The sequence below is a fragment of the Oncorhynchus clarkii genome, chromosome 2 (assembly GCF_045791955.1).
Source record: "Oncorhynchus clarkii lewisi isolate Uvic-CL-2024 chromosome 2, UVic_Ocla_1.0, whole genome shotgun sequence".
Lineage (NCBI taxonomy): Eukaryota > Metazoa > Chordata > Actinopteri > Salmoniformes > Salmonidae > Oncorhynchus > Oncorhynchus clarkii.
The window spans coordinates 88,599,448-88,614,447 of NC_092148.1; the positions used below are offsets into that span (position 1 = coordinate 88,599,448).

The window sequence follows — 15,000 nt, forward strand, 5'->3', positions numbered from 1 at the left end:
CCCTCCCTGTCTGTCTGTCTCCCTGTCTCTGTCGGTCTGTCTCCCTCCCTCCCTGTCTCCCTCCCTGTCTGTCTGTCTCCCTCCCTGTCTGTCTGTCTCCCTGTCTCTGTCGGTCTGTCTCCCTGTCTGTCTCCCTCCCTGTCTGTCTGTCTCCCTGTCTGTCTGTCTCCCTCCCTGTCTGTCTGTCTCCCTGTCTCTGTCGGTCTGTCTCCCTCCCTCCCTCCCTCCCTGTCTCCCTCCCTCCCTCCCTGTCTCCCTCCCTGTCTGTCTGTCTGTCTGTCTGTCTTCCTGTCGGTCTGTCGGTCTGTCTCCCTCCCTGTCTGTCTGTCTCCCTGTCTCTGTCGGTCTGTCTCCCTCCCTCCCTGTCTCCCTCCCTGTCTGTCTGTCTCCCTGTCTCTGTCGGTCTGTCTCCCTGTCTGTCTCCCTCCCTGTCTGTCTGTCTCCCTGTCTGTCTGTCTCCCTCCCTGTCTGTCTGTCTCCCTGTCTCTGTCGGTCTGTCTCCCTCCCTCCCTCCCTCCCTCCCTCCCTCCCTGTCTGTCTGTCTCCCTCCCTGTCTGTCTGTCTGTCTGTCTTCCTGTCGGTCTGTCTCCCTGTCTCTGTCGGTCTGTCTCCCTCCCTCCCTGTCTCCCTCCCTGTCTGTCTGTCTCCCTCCCTGTCTGTCTGTCTCCCTGTCTCTGTCGGTCTGTCTCCCTCCCTCCCTCCCTCCCTGTCTCCCTCCCTGTCTGTCTGTCTCCCTCCCTGTCTGTCTGTCTCCCTGTCTGTCTGAAAACAGTTGTGCTATGAACTCTGTTCCTCAAGGAGCAAATGGGTTTAAGTCAAGTTAGACAACTGTGGTTGTACAGTATTAACCTTACACCCTCTGCTTGTTGCCTAGGTGATCGCCCCTGAGGAGATTGTCGATCCGGATGTGGATGAACACTCAGTGATGACCTACCTGTCCCAGTTCCCCAAGGCTAAGCTGAAGCCTGGCGCTCCCCTCAAACCTAAAGGTGTTCAGCTGTACCCCAACAAGGCCAAGGCATACGGACCTGGTGGGTGCTCACTGAGATAGAAACCATGAACAGTGTAGTTGAATCAGGACTTGGGTTGAGAAATTCCCGGAAACATTCTCAAAATCCCCATGTTTCTGAGGAATCTCGGTTGCATGCTTCTCGGGAATCAGGAGGCAATAAGCAGGGAAGGAAACTTCCCTCCAGGATTTCAGAACCATGGCATAGTTTGGGTTATGAACGGCCAGGCACTTTTAGAATGTTTCTGGGGTATTTGCAACCCAAGCAACTGATAAGCATAATTTATTGTTTTATACACATAGACTCAAACATATCTAACTCGCCATCTGCCACTCCCTCCCCGTAGGTATTGATTCCCACGGAAACATGGTTCTGAAGCCAGCAGTGTTCACAGTGGAGACTCTGCAGGCAGGTCAGGCCGAGGTGCTGGTCTATGTGACCGATCCCGAGGGACACACTGAGGAGGCTACGGTGGTCTTCAACAATGACAAAAACAGGACTTACACTGTCACTTATGTACCCAAGGTTGAGGGTGTCCACAAGGTAAACAAACGGCTGCCATCAATATCCCGTGTAGATTTATCTTATGTATTCTTTACGTTACTTTAGTAAAACTGTACATTACTCTACTTATTTTTTCTTGACTTGATTTCGACTTACCTTTACTTGTCTTTATTTTACAATCTACACATCTCATCGTCACAATGTACCACTAGAGCATTGGAAACTCACAGGAACATTTGAACGTTTCCCCCCCCTCAGGTAAAAGTGCTGTTTGCAGGGCAGGACATTGACAAGAGTCCCTACACAGTGAACGTTGCCAAGGCCATGGGCGATCCCAACAAGGTCCAGGCCAGAGGACCAGGGCTGGAACCTACCGGCAACGTGGCCAACAAACCCACCTATTTCGACATCTACACCGCAGGTAAGGAGCGGGAAGTCAACAATGTTGGACAAGAAACACAGTAACACTGATCAGATCAGTTGCTGGACAAAACTGGAGACACTAGAGGGAATCCAAACATTTACTGAGGATGCTACAGCAGCCCCTGAATTATTGACATATTTCTGTTGTAGTGTACAGGGCCTTTACTAGTCCTGTATTAGCAGACTGATATCTGTAGCGCCGGCAACATTTCTTATACCCCCAAACAACTTCCTGCGGCTATGCATTTACTCCGAGGGCCCACAACAATGTCCATGCATGTTTCCTTGTTTTGATCACATGGTTGATCAACAGCATTTTGATTGGTGTCTTCCTGTTGTCTTGTACAGGTGCTGGTAATGGTGATGTGAGCGTTGTCGTCGTGGACCCTGAGGGGAAGAAAGACACAGTGGAACTGATTTTGGAAAACAAAGGGGACAGTGTTTTCCGTTGCACCTACCGGCCCATGTTGGAGGGCCCCCACACCATCCACATCCTGTTCGCGGGTCAGGAGATCCCCAAGAGCCCCTTCAAAGTTCAAATCGCAGAGGGTGAGTTAGCACTGAGCTAACCAACTGTCACTAACTATCACCAACTGTCACTACAAAAATCACTGTTGTAAAATTGTGTCGTTCCGTTGCCGATCTGTCACTCTCTAGTTCCACAGTCTACAGCTATCTCTATCCCACGGCGGTACTAACAGGTTGTCACGACGACCGAGACCAGTTTAGTGTACTATGTTAAAGTTAAATGAACATCCTGTCTGTGATTTGTAGCTCCTCCCTCTATGGTGGGTCCTCCTCCAGTCCAGATTATCCCCCAGTCTTCCTTCACCTCTCCCGGGGGGGGGAAGGAGCCAGCGGGCAAGAAAGGGGGTGTCCCTACCCCCAAAGGCAAAAAGGGTCGACCAAGTTAGTATGGGCCCTCCAGGTGGACGCCTGCGCCCGTTTTGCCCGCTGATATGCTAGCCGTGCCCCAGCGTCCCTGTGCACTATACTCTATGCCATTTGCCCTATGCCTTGCAGGTGCCCTGTTTGCTTCCTGTGACGGGGGCAATGCTATACCATCTGAGTGCCTTGCTTGGGCGCCTGCCGCCTCGCCTTTGGCAGCTTGATGTTGGAGACTGATATTTCTAGCCGTCTTTTGTAGCAAAGTGAACGTTGTAGTCAGAAACTATCCAGGAAAGATATTTTAGTCTTTGTGAGACAGTGCTTCACAGATTGCATTACGAAAATGCAGTGTCAAATGTTTTATCGCTTGCTGTGATTCCTTGATCTTGGGTTAGCATTCATAGGTTTGATTGCTTCAAACTAATGAGCGTAGCCAAACCCGCAATCATGATGCCTGGAATCGCCATTCATGTTTTTATGCTGCGACCATTACATGAGTGTGTATTATACGACGTGACCCTCCTACATTCAGCACTGTGCTAGTCCTCCTCTGCTGCATTGTGTTCATAGCTGGCATCCTATGGGAATTGATTGACTGATGATGTTCTGTGTCCTTCAAGAAGGCATTCTTTGCAGCATCTTGTTTGCATATGGCGTTATACCGTATGGGAATGTCTATCTGTCTGTATATCTATCTGTATATCTATCTGTATATCTATCTGTATATCTATCTGTCTGTCTGTCTGTCTGTCTGTCTGTCTGTCTGTCTGTCTGTCTGTCTGTCTATCTATCTATCTATCTATCTATCCATTAAATTCAATTCTAGGGGCTTTATTGGCATGGGAAACGTGTTAACATTGCCAGAGCAAGTGAGGTAGATAATATACAAAAGTGAAATAAACAATAAAAATTAACAGTAAACATTACATATACAGAAATGTCAAAATTAATAAAGACATTACAAATGTCATATTATGTATATATACAGTGTTGTAACAATGTACAATGTACAAATCTATCAATAGGTCCCACACTGTTAGGCCAGTCTAGGTTCCACTGTCCTTAACCACGCCTCTCTCTCCCTCTCCAGCCATCAATGCCAACGCGTGTCGTGCCACGGGCCGAGGCCTCCAGCCTAAGGGGGTGAGGGTGAAGGAGGTGGCAGACTTCAAGGTCTTCACCAAGGGAGCCGGCAGCGGAGAGCTCAAAGTCTCCGTGACTGGACCAAGTGAGTCAGCACTCTCTCCTCTCTCCTCCTTTCTCTCTCCTCATTTCGCTCTTCTCTCTCTCCTCCCCTCTCTCTCTTCCTTTCTCTCTCCTGATTTCCCTCTTCTCTCTCTCCTCCTTTCTCTCTCCTGCTTTCTCTCTTTTCTCTCTCCTCCCCTCTCTCTCCTCCTTTCTCTCTTCTCCCTCTCCTCCTTTCTCTCTCTTCTCCTTTCTCTCTCTTCCTTTCTCTCTTCTCTCTCTCCTCTCCTCTCTCTCCTCCTTTCTCTCTTCTCTCTCTCCTCCCCTCTCTCTCCTCCTTTCTCTCTTCTCCCTCTCCTCCTTTCTCTCTCCTCCTTTCTCTCTTCTCTCTGCTTCTTTCCCTCTCTCCTCCTTTCTCTCTCCTCCTTTCTCTCTTCTCTCTCTCCTTTCCCTCTCTCCTCCTTTCTCCTTTATTATTTTATTATCCTCAATCATCTCTCTCTGGGAACTCTCTCTTCATACAACTTGCTGATCTTCTCTTTAATCTTTCAATGTGAATACTTTGACTTCCTCTATGTTTGTACCCTCTATAGTTTATTGGGTCATGGATTTGTGATGTGCATCAGAGGCTGTATCAGAGACTACAACAAGGTCCTGTTATTAATCATACTGTGCTTCTCCTCTCAGGTGGAGCAGAGGCACCAGTGAAAGTTAAGGATATTGGTGATGGTGTCTATGAGTGTGAATATCTCCCTGTCCAGACTGGTAAATACACAGTTAACATCACCTGGGGAGGACAACTCATCCCACGCAGGTGAGCATTATACTATCCACCAACCAGCCCCTGACTCAGTTTAACACAGACCCTGACTCAGTTTAACACAGACTCTGACTCAGTTTAACACAGACTCTGACTCAGTTTAACACAGCCCCTGACTCAGTTTAACACAGCCCCTGACTCAGTTTAACACAGCCCCTGACTCAGTTTAACACAGCCCCTGACTCAGTTTAACACAGCCCCTGACTCAGTTTAACACAGACTCTGACTCCGTTTAACACAGCCGCTGACTCAGTTTAACACAGCCGCTGACTCAGTTTAACACAGCCCCTGACTCAGTTTAACACAGCCCCTGACTCAGTTTAACACAGACTCTGACTCAGTTTAACACAGCCGCTGACTCAGTTTAACACATCCCCTGACTCAGTTTAACACAGCCCCTGACTCAGTTTAACACAGCCCCTGACTCAGTTTAACACAGCCCCTGACTCAGTTTAACACAGCCCCTGACTCAGTTTAACACAGCCCCTGACTCAGTTTAACACAGACTCTGACTCAGTTTAACACAGACTCTGACTCAGTTTAACACAGCCCCTGACTCAGTTTAACACAGCCCCTGACTCAGTTTAACAAAGCCCCTGACTCAGTTTAACACAGCCCCTGACTCAGTTTAACACAGCCCCTGACTCAGTTTAACACAGCCCCTGACTCAGTTTAACACAGACTCTGACTCAGTTTAACACAGACTCTGACTCAGTTTAACACAGCCCCTGACTCAGTTTAACACAGCCCCTGACTCAGTTTAACACAGCCCCTGACTCAGTTTAACACAGCCCCTGACTCAGTTTAACACAGACCCTGACTCAGTTTAACACAGACTCTGACTCAGTTTAACACAGCCCCTGACTCAGTTTAACACAGCCCCTGACTCAGTTTAACACAGACTCTGACTCAGTTTAACACAGCCCCTGACTCAGTTTAACACAGCCCCTGACTCAGTTTAACACAGACTCTGACTCAGTTTAACACAGACTCTGACTCAGTTTAACACAGCCCCTGACTCAGTTTAACACAGACCCTGACTCAGTTTAACACAGACTCTGACTCAGTTTAACACAGCCCCTGACTCAGTTTAACACAGCCCCTGACTCAGTTTAACACAGACTCTGACTCAGTTTAACACAGCCCCTGACTCAGTTTAACACAGCCCCTGACTCAGTTTAACACAGCCCCTGACTCAGTTTAACACATACTCTGAATCAGTTTAACACAGACAAATTCATAAAAGACTACTTAGGATTTGTGGTAGTTTTTACTTACCTTAGCACTGATCTGGAATCAGGGTAAGACTATTTTCTAAATGTAAGTGTAAACTACAGTTTTTATCTTGAATAAAAGTTGTGTCTGTGTCTCCCTCAGTCCCTTCGAGGTGGAGGTGAGTGAGGAGGTTGGCCCTCAGAAGGTGAGAGCTTGGGGCCCCGGGCTGCTGACCGGCCAGGTGGGCAAGTCAGCTGACTTCGTGGTCGAGGCCATCGGCACCGAAGTAGGAACTCTGGGTAAGTCAGGTCATGAGGGCCCCGGGGCATTGTGGGTAATGTAGTTGAACCAGTAGAGAAATGGATTAGGTACACTGCTTCTTCTCTGAAGACACCAGTTCAGTTGGTATTCTTACAGGTGAACAAGGGGACATTAACTGGGTGCCTCTTGACTGATTAGGAGACTAAAGTCTAAAGTTATTCATATGCCCTCCTCTCTCTAGGTTTCTCCATCGAGGGTCCGTCCCAGGCTAAGATAGAATGTGACGATAAGGGTGACGGCTCCTGCGATGTCCGCTATTGGCCCACTGAGCCAGGTGACTACGCCGTCCATGTCATCTGTGATGACGAAGACATCAAGGACAGCCCCTTCATGGCCCACATCCTGCCTGCAGCCAATGACTGCTTCCCTGAGAAGGTTAGCTCCACCCACCACTCCAGCTAGCTCCGCCCTTACAGGAGTAGTAGTCTTTATAAAACACGAAAACACACTGATGTGCACACACATAAACACACACAAAAACACAAACTAACACATAAACAAACAAATAAACAAACTAACTAACTAACGCATAAACAAATACAAACAAACCAACTAACACATAAACAAACAAATAAACTAACACATACATATAAATACATAATAAAATATGTCTCCTCTGCAGGTGAAAGCTTTCGGTCCAGGTCTGGCGCCCACTGGGGTCATTGTAAACAAACCGGCAGAGTTCACCATCGATGCCCGCCAGGCTGGCAACGGCCACCTCAAGATCTACGCCCAAGATACAGAGGGTGTCACCATCGACATTAAGATCACTGACAAGGGAGACGGCACCTTCATGTGTGTGTACGTCCCCACCAAGCCCATCAAACACACCATCATCATCACCTGGGGAGACGTCAACGTGCCCAACAGTCCCTTCAGGGTGAGTAGGACCGACCCACTGGGGTTGGAACCCACATCTCCTGTGCATTACCTGACTTCATTAGCCTGCTGAGTTAAAAGGCATTAGGTCAGGGACGGGGAGTCTTCAGGTCTCAGACAGACGAGGCAGTTACGTAAGCTCAGCCACTCCACTAGAAACGGATAAGACTACTTTAGGTAGCAACCATAGTGCTGTGTGTCAAGTGCTGTGTCTGTGTGTATAGGTGATTGTTGGAGAGGGCTGCCACCCAGCCAAGGTCAAGGTGTATGGTCCAGGAGTGGAGAAGACAGGACTCAAGGCAAACGAGCCCACCTACTTCACTGTGGACTGTGCCGAGGCTGGACAAGGTACGTGTGTCTGAATAGGAAATACTACTCAAAAGGTTCTTCAGCTTGTTCCTGTAGAAGAACCCTGTAGGGTTTCCAGGTAGAACCTTTTCACCCTGTTAGAATCCAATTAAAACCATTTCTTCCATAGAGAAGGCAGTTGACCATTGTCTTGCACTCGATCTTGCTAATACCAACCTAACTTTAGTGCCTGCAGCTGTAGAAGATCAGAAATGTATGGCTACTACGGCTACAGTATTATGAGATTTCTTCATATATAGACAGGAAATGAAAGTTGATCCATTGACCTCCCACAGGAGACATTAGCATTGGGATCAAGTGTGCTCCAGGAGTGGTGGGCCCAGCCGAGGCTGACATCGACTTTGACATCATCAAGAACGACAATGACACCTTCACTGTCAAGTACACTCCGCCCGGCGCTGGGAAATACACCATCATGGTGCTGTTCGCTGAGCAGGTAAAACTACATTACCCAGAATCCTTCAGTCGAAGGGTTACTGTTACTATGTGGCTTAGCATCACAGCTATAATAATGGCACAGGAAGTTAGATCTGTGTTCGAGTTTTTGTTAAAAAAAGTGTACAGCAACCAAACTATTCCCGTATTTGTTTTCCAGGAAATCCCCATCAGTCCATTCAGAATTAAGGTTGATCCTTCCCATGATGCTGGCAAAGTGAGGGCTGAGGGCCCAGGACTCAACAAGACAGGCGTGGAGGTGGGTACTCCGACCCACTTCACCATCTTTACCAAGGGAGCAGGCAAGGCCAAGCCTGAGGTCCAGTTCACAGCAGCAGGCCTGAAGGGGGAAGCTGTGAGAGACTTTGAGATCATCGACAACCATGACTACTCCTACACCGTCAAGTACACCGCCGTTCAACAGGGCCAGATGACCATCTCTGTCACCCACGGAGGGGACCTCATTCCCAAGAGCCCCTTCAATATTACTGTGGCTCCTCCTATAGATCTGGGAAAGGTCAAGGTGACAGGACTCGACACCAGTAAGTTCTCAACTTTGTACACAATATAAAGTAAGCTTGAAGGGGCCCACTTCTTGTATTCAGCTCTGCTTTGATTGAAGGGGCCCACTTATTGTATTCAGCTCTGCTTTGTTTCTCTTCTCATCAATGACTGCCTGGAGGAGTCAATTGTAAATATTGAATGAAAATTGTGCTGTGACATGTACAGAGGAGTAAATTTTTGATTGCCTTGTCTGAGACTGGACAGCTGTAAACGTGTTTTATGGTTGGCGGTTGATTTACATGTGTCCGTGTGGTGGTTGTCTTATAGAAGTAGAGGTGGGCAAGGACCAGGAGTTCTCCATCAACACCAAGGGAGCTGGTGGGCAGGGCGAGGTAGCCGTCAAGATGACCTCACCCTCCGGCCGACCAATCCCCTGCAAGCTGGAGTCAGACGCGGCCAATGGCGCCCACTCTGTGAAGTATATCCCCCCAGAGGAGGGGCCTTACAAGGTGGACGTCAGCTACGATGGGAACCCTGTCCCTGGATCCCCCTTCGCAGTGGAGGGAGTGATGCCTGCCGACCCTTCAAAGGTAAAAAATTTAAGTTTTTCAATCATCACTATCACTTTTTTGTTTAAGTGGGTTACACTTCATTTGAAGGATGCCTACATAAGAACTTCATGAAACGTTCATAACCCATGCATAACACAGTCATAAGCAGTATGTGAGCCTACATGCTAACGTCAGCAGCCAGACGGCTGTACTGAAGCGTAGCAGTCCAGCGGTTCTGACATTCCTCTCTCCCTCAGGTGCGCGCTTATGGCCCAGGCCTGAAGGGAGGCATTGTGGGTAAACCAGCTCCATTCGCCATCGACACCAAAGGAGCGGGCGCCGGTGGGCTGGGCCTGACGGTGGAGGGGCCGTGCGAGGCTAAGATTGAGTGCCAGGACAACGGAGACGGAACTTGCTCAGTTTTCTACTTGCCCACTGAGGCTGGAGAGTACGCCATCAACATCCTGTTTGGAGAGCAGCACATCCCTGGGTCTCCCTTCAAGGCAGCTGTGAAGCCATGTCTCGACCCCAGCAAGGTACACCTCCTATATGCCTAGTTGTTGATTTATTGATAGGCCTGTTTGTTGTGAATGATTTACAGATACACTGTCCCGTGTATTTAGGATCATTATATGCTTTATATCTTAAGTATTGTATAAGTATTGTAGTATAAGTATTGTAGGACATCAAAGTTGACATAGTATGTGTGTTTCTGAGTAAGTACAAAGATGTTAAAATAAACCTTAACTTAAGCCTAAACCTGAACCTAAACCCGGACATAAACCTAAGCCTGAACCTAACAGCTTAAACCTAAACCTAAACCTAACCCTACAGGTAACAGCCAGTGGGCCCGGCCTGGAGAAGGCCAAGGCAGGGGAACCAGCCTACTTCACAGTGGACTGCACCAGTGCTGGAGAGGCTGAACTCACCATTGAGATCGTCTCTGAGTCCGGGGCTCAGGCCGAGGTCCACATCCAGAAGACTGCAGATGGGACCTTCTCTGTCACCTACATCCCACCCTTCCACGGCACACACACCATTACCATCAAGTACGGGGGTCATGTTGTACCCAAGTTCCCCGCGGTCATCCAGGTGGAGCCGGCTGTGGACACCAGCGGTGTGCAGGTCTATGGACCAGGGGTGGAGCCCAGAGGTAAGGAGGGGGAGTAGGATGGAGTGGTTCTTCTGTTGATGCATATTACAGTAGTCTATATCAAAAACTACTATAGCTAAAGCATAATGCTACTATAGATAAAGACTACTATAGCTAAAGCATAATGCTACTATAGATAAAGACTACTAAAGCTATAGCATAATGCTACTACAGATAAAGACTACTATAGCTAAAGCATAATGCTACTACAGATAAAGACTACTATAGCTAAAGCATAATGCTACTACAGATAAAGACTACTATAGCTATAGCTAAAGCATAATGCTACTACAGATAAAGACTACTATAGCTAAAGCATAATGCTACTACAGATAAAGACTACTATAGCTAAAGCATAATGCTACTATAGATAAAGACTACTATAGCTAAAGCATAATGCTACTATAGATAAAGACTACTATAGCTAAAGCATAATGCTACTACAGATAAAGACTACTATAGCTAAAGCTATAGCATAATGCTACTATAGATAAAGACTACTATAGCTAAAGCTAAAGCATAATGCTACTACAGATAAAGACTACTATAGCTAAAGCATAATGCTACTATAGATAAAGACTACTATAGCTAAAGCATAATGCTACTACAGATAAAGACTACTATAGCTAAAGCATAATGCTACTACAGATAAAGACTACTATAGCTAAAGCATAATGCTACTATAGATAAAGACTACTAAAGCTATAGCATAATGTTACTATAGATAAAGACTACTATAGCTAAAGCTAAAGCATAATGCTACTCCAGATAAAGACTACTATAGCTATAGCATAATGCTACTACAGATAAAGACTACCATACCAGGGGTATTTAACCGGGGGTCCCCGGAAATATATAAAGCATTTATTTTATTTTCTGAATATCGCTAGCAACAACAGAATAAACACAACTTCTAATGATGTCAACTTTATTTCTCAACTCAATTACACTCACTGGAGTATCTGACATGGGCTTTGAATGGGCTACCACTCAATAGGCTACCAGTCAATAGACTACCAGTGGATAGGCTACCAGTCAATAGGCTACATAGACTACCAGTCAATAGACTACCAGTGGATAGGCTACCAGTCAATAGGCTACATAGACTACCAGTCAATAGGCTACCAGTCAATAGACTACCAGTGGATAGGCTACCAGTCAATAGGCTACATAGACTACCAGTCAATAGGCTACCAGTCAATAGACTACCAGTCAATAGGCTACCAGTGTGGCAGTGTTGCTGGTAAGGTTTCTCAACTTGGACATACATTTTTGCCAACACATGACTAACCTTCGTTTAACCAGCTAAACAGCTGGTTACTATAGCTAAAGGCTAAGGTTACTATAGCTAAAGGCTAAGGTTACTATAGCTAAAGGCTCAGGTTACTATAGCTTACGGCTAAGGTTACTATAGCTAAAGGCTAAGGTTACTATAGCTAAAGGCTAAGGTTACTATAGCTTACGGCTAAGGTTACTATAGCTAAAGGCTAAGGTTACTATAGCTAAAGGCTAAGGTTACTATAGCTAAAGGCCAAGGTTACTATAGCTAAAGGCTAAGGTTACTATAGCTAAAGGCTAAGGTTACTATAGCTAAAGGCTAAGGTTACTATAGCTAAAGGCTAAGGTTACTATAGCTTAAGGCTAAGGTTACTATAGCTAAAGGCCAAGGTTACTATAGCTAAAGGCTAAGGTTACTATAGCTTACTGGTAAAGGCTTCTATTGCCAAGACCATTATAGCTAAGGTTACTATAATTCACTTGCAAAGGCTACTACATGCTAACAATTACAGTAGCTAACCATTCTCCCTACGGTCATCCATGTTTATAGGAGTCCTCAAGGAGGTCACCACCCACTTCATCGTGGACGCCCGTAAAACGACCAAGATTGGCGGTGACCACGTGAAAGCACGCATCATCAACCCTTCAGGCGCCAACACAGACGCCTACATCACAGACAAGGGAGACGGAACCTACAGAGTAGAGTATAGCGCCTTTGAGGATGGTAAGAAATAACCAAAAAAGAGGAAGACCTGAACTGTTAGCCTCCTTGTTGGTATTTCATTCCAGTAATGTTAGTGAATGGATTCTAGAACAGAGAGAGAAAGGATTCCAACTCATTTCACTCCAGTAATTTCAACATTGTTGATAATGTTAGTGAATGGATTCTAGAACAGAGAGAGAAAGGATTCCAACTAATTTCACTCCAGTAGGGGAAATGTAGCTATGCAAACCTTAGAGGAAGTAGCTGTAGATGGAATAGAGGGTTTTAGTTGACAAACCCAACAGGTGTTGGAGGATCCATTTGAGACTAGATAGAGAGAGAACAGGGTATAAATACTGAATGAGGCAGAGGAGAAGTGGTCTAAGTGAAGGGGAGAAAGAGAGAGGCACAGGGAGAGAGAGTAGAGAAAGAAAGAGAGAGAGAGATAGAGCAAAAAGAGCAGAGAAAGAGAGAGAAGAGAAAGAGAGCAGAGAGAGCAGAGAGCGAGTGCAGAGAGAGAGAGCAGAAAGCAGAAAGAGAGAGAGTGCAGAGAGAGAGCAGAGAGCAGAAAGAGAGAGGGAGCAGAGAGAGCAGAGAGAGAGGAGAGAGCAGAAAGAGAGAGAGTGCAGAGAGAGAGCAGAGAGAGAGAGAGCAAGATAGCAGCGCGAGAGATAGCAGAAAGAGAGAGATAGCATGCAAAGTTCTCTGACTCTGACCCTGTCAATTACAGCACTGGCCCCAGGGAATCAGAGATACACTGAGAGAGTCCTGTAAAGTAAATGGTGTAACAGTATAACAAATGATCAACAGAAGTGTTCTTGTTGTATAGTCAAGATGATTATCCTGTTACCGTACCCCCAAGTCTCATTCATCATCTGAACGAATGTTAGGAAGGAAGGTTCACACATATCAAGAAAGGTGCTGAAAAACATCTTAGATAGATATAACTTCATTGCCTTGCGTGGCCATTATACAAAATCCTGTGTATCTGTCTATACTAAAGAGCAGACAATGAGAGATACTGAAATCCTCTCTGTGGTCTGTTCCAGGTATGCACCTGCTGGAGGTGTTGTACGATGACGTGGCGGTCCCTAAGAGTCCGTTCAGGGTGTCTGTGGTGGAGGGCTGTGACCCCACCCGGGTCAGGGCCTACGGGCCAGGCCTGGAGGGAGGACTTATCAACAAAGCCAACTGCTTCACCGTCGAGACCAGGTATAATACGACACAATGGGACCGCAGCCCTTATCATTCACAAATCCAATAGAAAAACATTTACATGGTGTACTTGTTGTTTGTGCTCATGATCGTCGTCTTCATTTGTGGTTGTTTTACTTCAGTTTTAAATCAGTGCACTGATTGTTATTCGTCTGCCAAATTACTAAAATGGAAAAATAATTATAAACCTGGGTGGTTCGAACCCTGAATCCTGATTGGCTGACAGCCGTGGTATATCATATCTTATACCACGGGTATGACAAAACATGTATTTTTACTGCTCTAATTACATCGGTAACCAGTTTATAATAGCAATAAGGCACCTCAGTGGTTCGTGGTATATGGACAGTATACCACCATAGCCATGGTATATTGGCCATATACCACACCTCCTCGGGCCTTATTGCTTAAAGAACTCCTCCAATAGTAAGAAAGCCTTTATAACAGCGCCTCTCCTTGGAAAGCGGTGTAAACAGATGTCAAACGTCTGTTAAAGTGGGTGATGTGTGTGTTCTCTAGGGGTGCTGGTACTGGAGGCCTGGGCCTGACCATAGAGGGAGCCTCCGAGGCTAAGATGACCTGTAAAGACAACAAAGATGGCAGCTGCAGCGTAGAGTACGTTCCCTTCACACCTGGAGAGTACGACGTCAACATTAACTTCGGAGGACACCCCATTCCAGGTAATGTGTCATACACACACACACACACACACACACACACACACACACACCCACACACCCCCACACACACACAGCCTAGATGTTACAGAGGTGGGCCAGCAATCAGAGGGTCACCGGTTTGAATCCCAGGTCTGATTGGGGAAACATTCTGTTTGGGGATTGAGTTGGCCACCCGGAAGCAGAATCATAATGGTACATCTGTCCTCCCGCTGTAAACGCTGACCATACGTTGTCTCCGTCTGTGTGCCTGCAGGCAGTCCGTTCCGGGTGCCAGTGAAGGATGTGGTGGACCCTAGTAAGGTGAAGTGTTCAGGTCCAGGGCTGGGGGATGGAGTCAGAGCCCACGTACCTCAGGCCTTTACAGTGGACGCTACCCAGGCTGGAAAGGCAAAGGTGGAAGTACAGCTAACAGGACCATCAGGTGAGAGGAGAGAAACACACACACACACACACACACACACACACACACACACACACACTGATCTGAATGTAATTTGTTGTCCATAGGTTCTGCTGAGCCTGTTGCTGTGAAGAACAACGGTGACGGCACACATACGGTCAACTACACCCCGGCTCAGGACGGCCCTTACACTGTGTCTGTCAAATACGGAGATCAGGAGGTCCCTCGCAGGTGAGACAGGCTGGCCACTAGATTCAACAGAAACCCTTTAAAACCCTGTAATACACATATAGATTTTTCTGTGTAGAAATGTCATACATTTTCAATAGGATCATGACATAATAGTGTATTGTTTTGCTTTCTTCTCTCTTATTTCTCTCAATTCATTTCAATTCGATTCAATTGAAGGGCTTTATTGGCATTGGGATAACATGTGTTAACATTGCCAAAGCAAGTGAGGTAGATAA

General features: G+C 46.7%; 1 protein-coding gene across 2 annotated transcripts in view; it reads left to right on the forward strand.

The window, feature by feature from the left end:
• Positions 1-15,000, forward strand: part of LOC139376005 (filamin-C-like) — a 42,830-nt gene that overhangs the window by 12,283 nt on the left and 15,547 nt on the right. The window contains exons 4-24 of one of the 2 annotated variants that reach the window (XM_071118036.1): positions 875-1,031; positions 1,357-1,553; positions 1,773-1,935; positions 2,286-2,486; positions 2,712-2,846; positions 3,916-4,053; positions 4,698-4,824; positions 6,208-6,344; positions 6,548-6,741; positions 6,989-7,246; positions 7,470-7,593; positions 7,890-8,050; positions 8,210-8,591; positions 8,881-9,143; positions 9,362-9,640; positions 9,939-10,257; positions 12,086-12,259; positions 13,288-13,450; positions 13,973-14,133; positions 14,387-14,554; positions 14,641-14,764. In XM_071118036.1, the coding sequence (XP_070974137.1) occupies positions 875-1,031; positions 1,357-1,553; positions 1,773-1,935; positions 2,286-2,486; positions 2,712-2,846; positions 3,916-4,053; positions 4,698-4,824; positions 6,208-6,344; positions 6,548-6,741; positions 6,989-7,246; positions 7,470-7,593; positions 7,890-8,050; positions 8,210-8,591; positions 8,881-9,143; positions 9,362-9,640; positions 9,939-10,257; positions 12,086-12,259; positions 13,288-13,450; positions 13,973-14,133; positions 14,387-14,554; positions 14,641-14,764 (4,025 nt within the window). The remainder of the gene's footprint in view (positions 1-874; positions 1,032-1,356; positions 1,554-1,772; positions 1,936-2,285; positions 2,487-2,711; positions 2,847-3,915; positions 4,054-4,697; positions 4,825-6,207; positions 6,345-6,547; positions 6,742-6,988; positions 7,247-7,469; positions 7,594-7,889; positions 8,051-8,209; positions 8,592-8,880; positions 9,144-9,361; positions 9,641-9,938; positions 10,258-12,085; positions 12,260-13,287; positions 13,451-13,972; positions 14,134-14,386; positions 14,555-14,640; positions 14,765-15,000) is intronic. The other variant, XM_071118045.1, reaches the window with a different exon arrangement.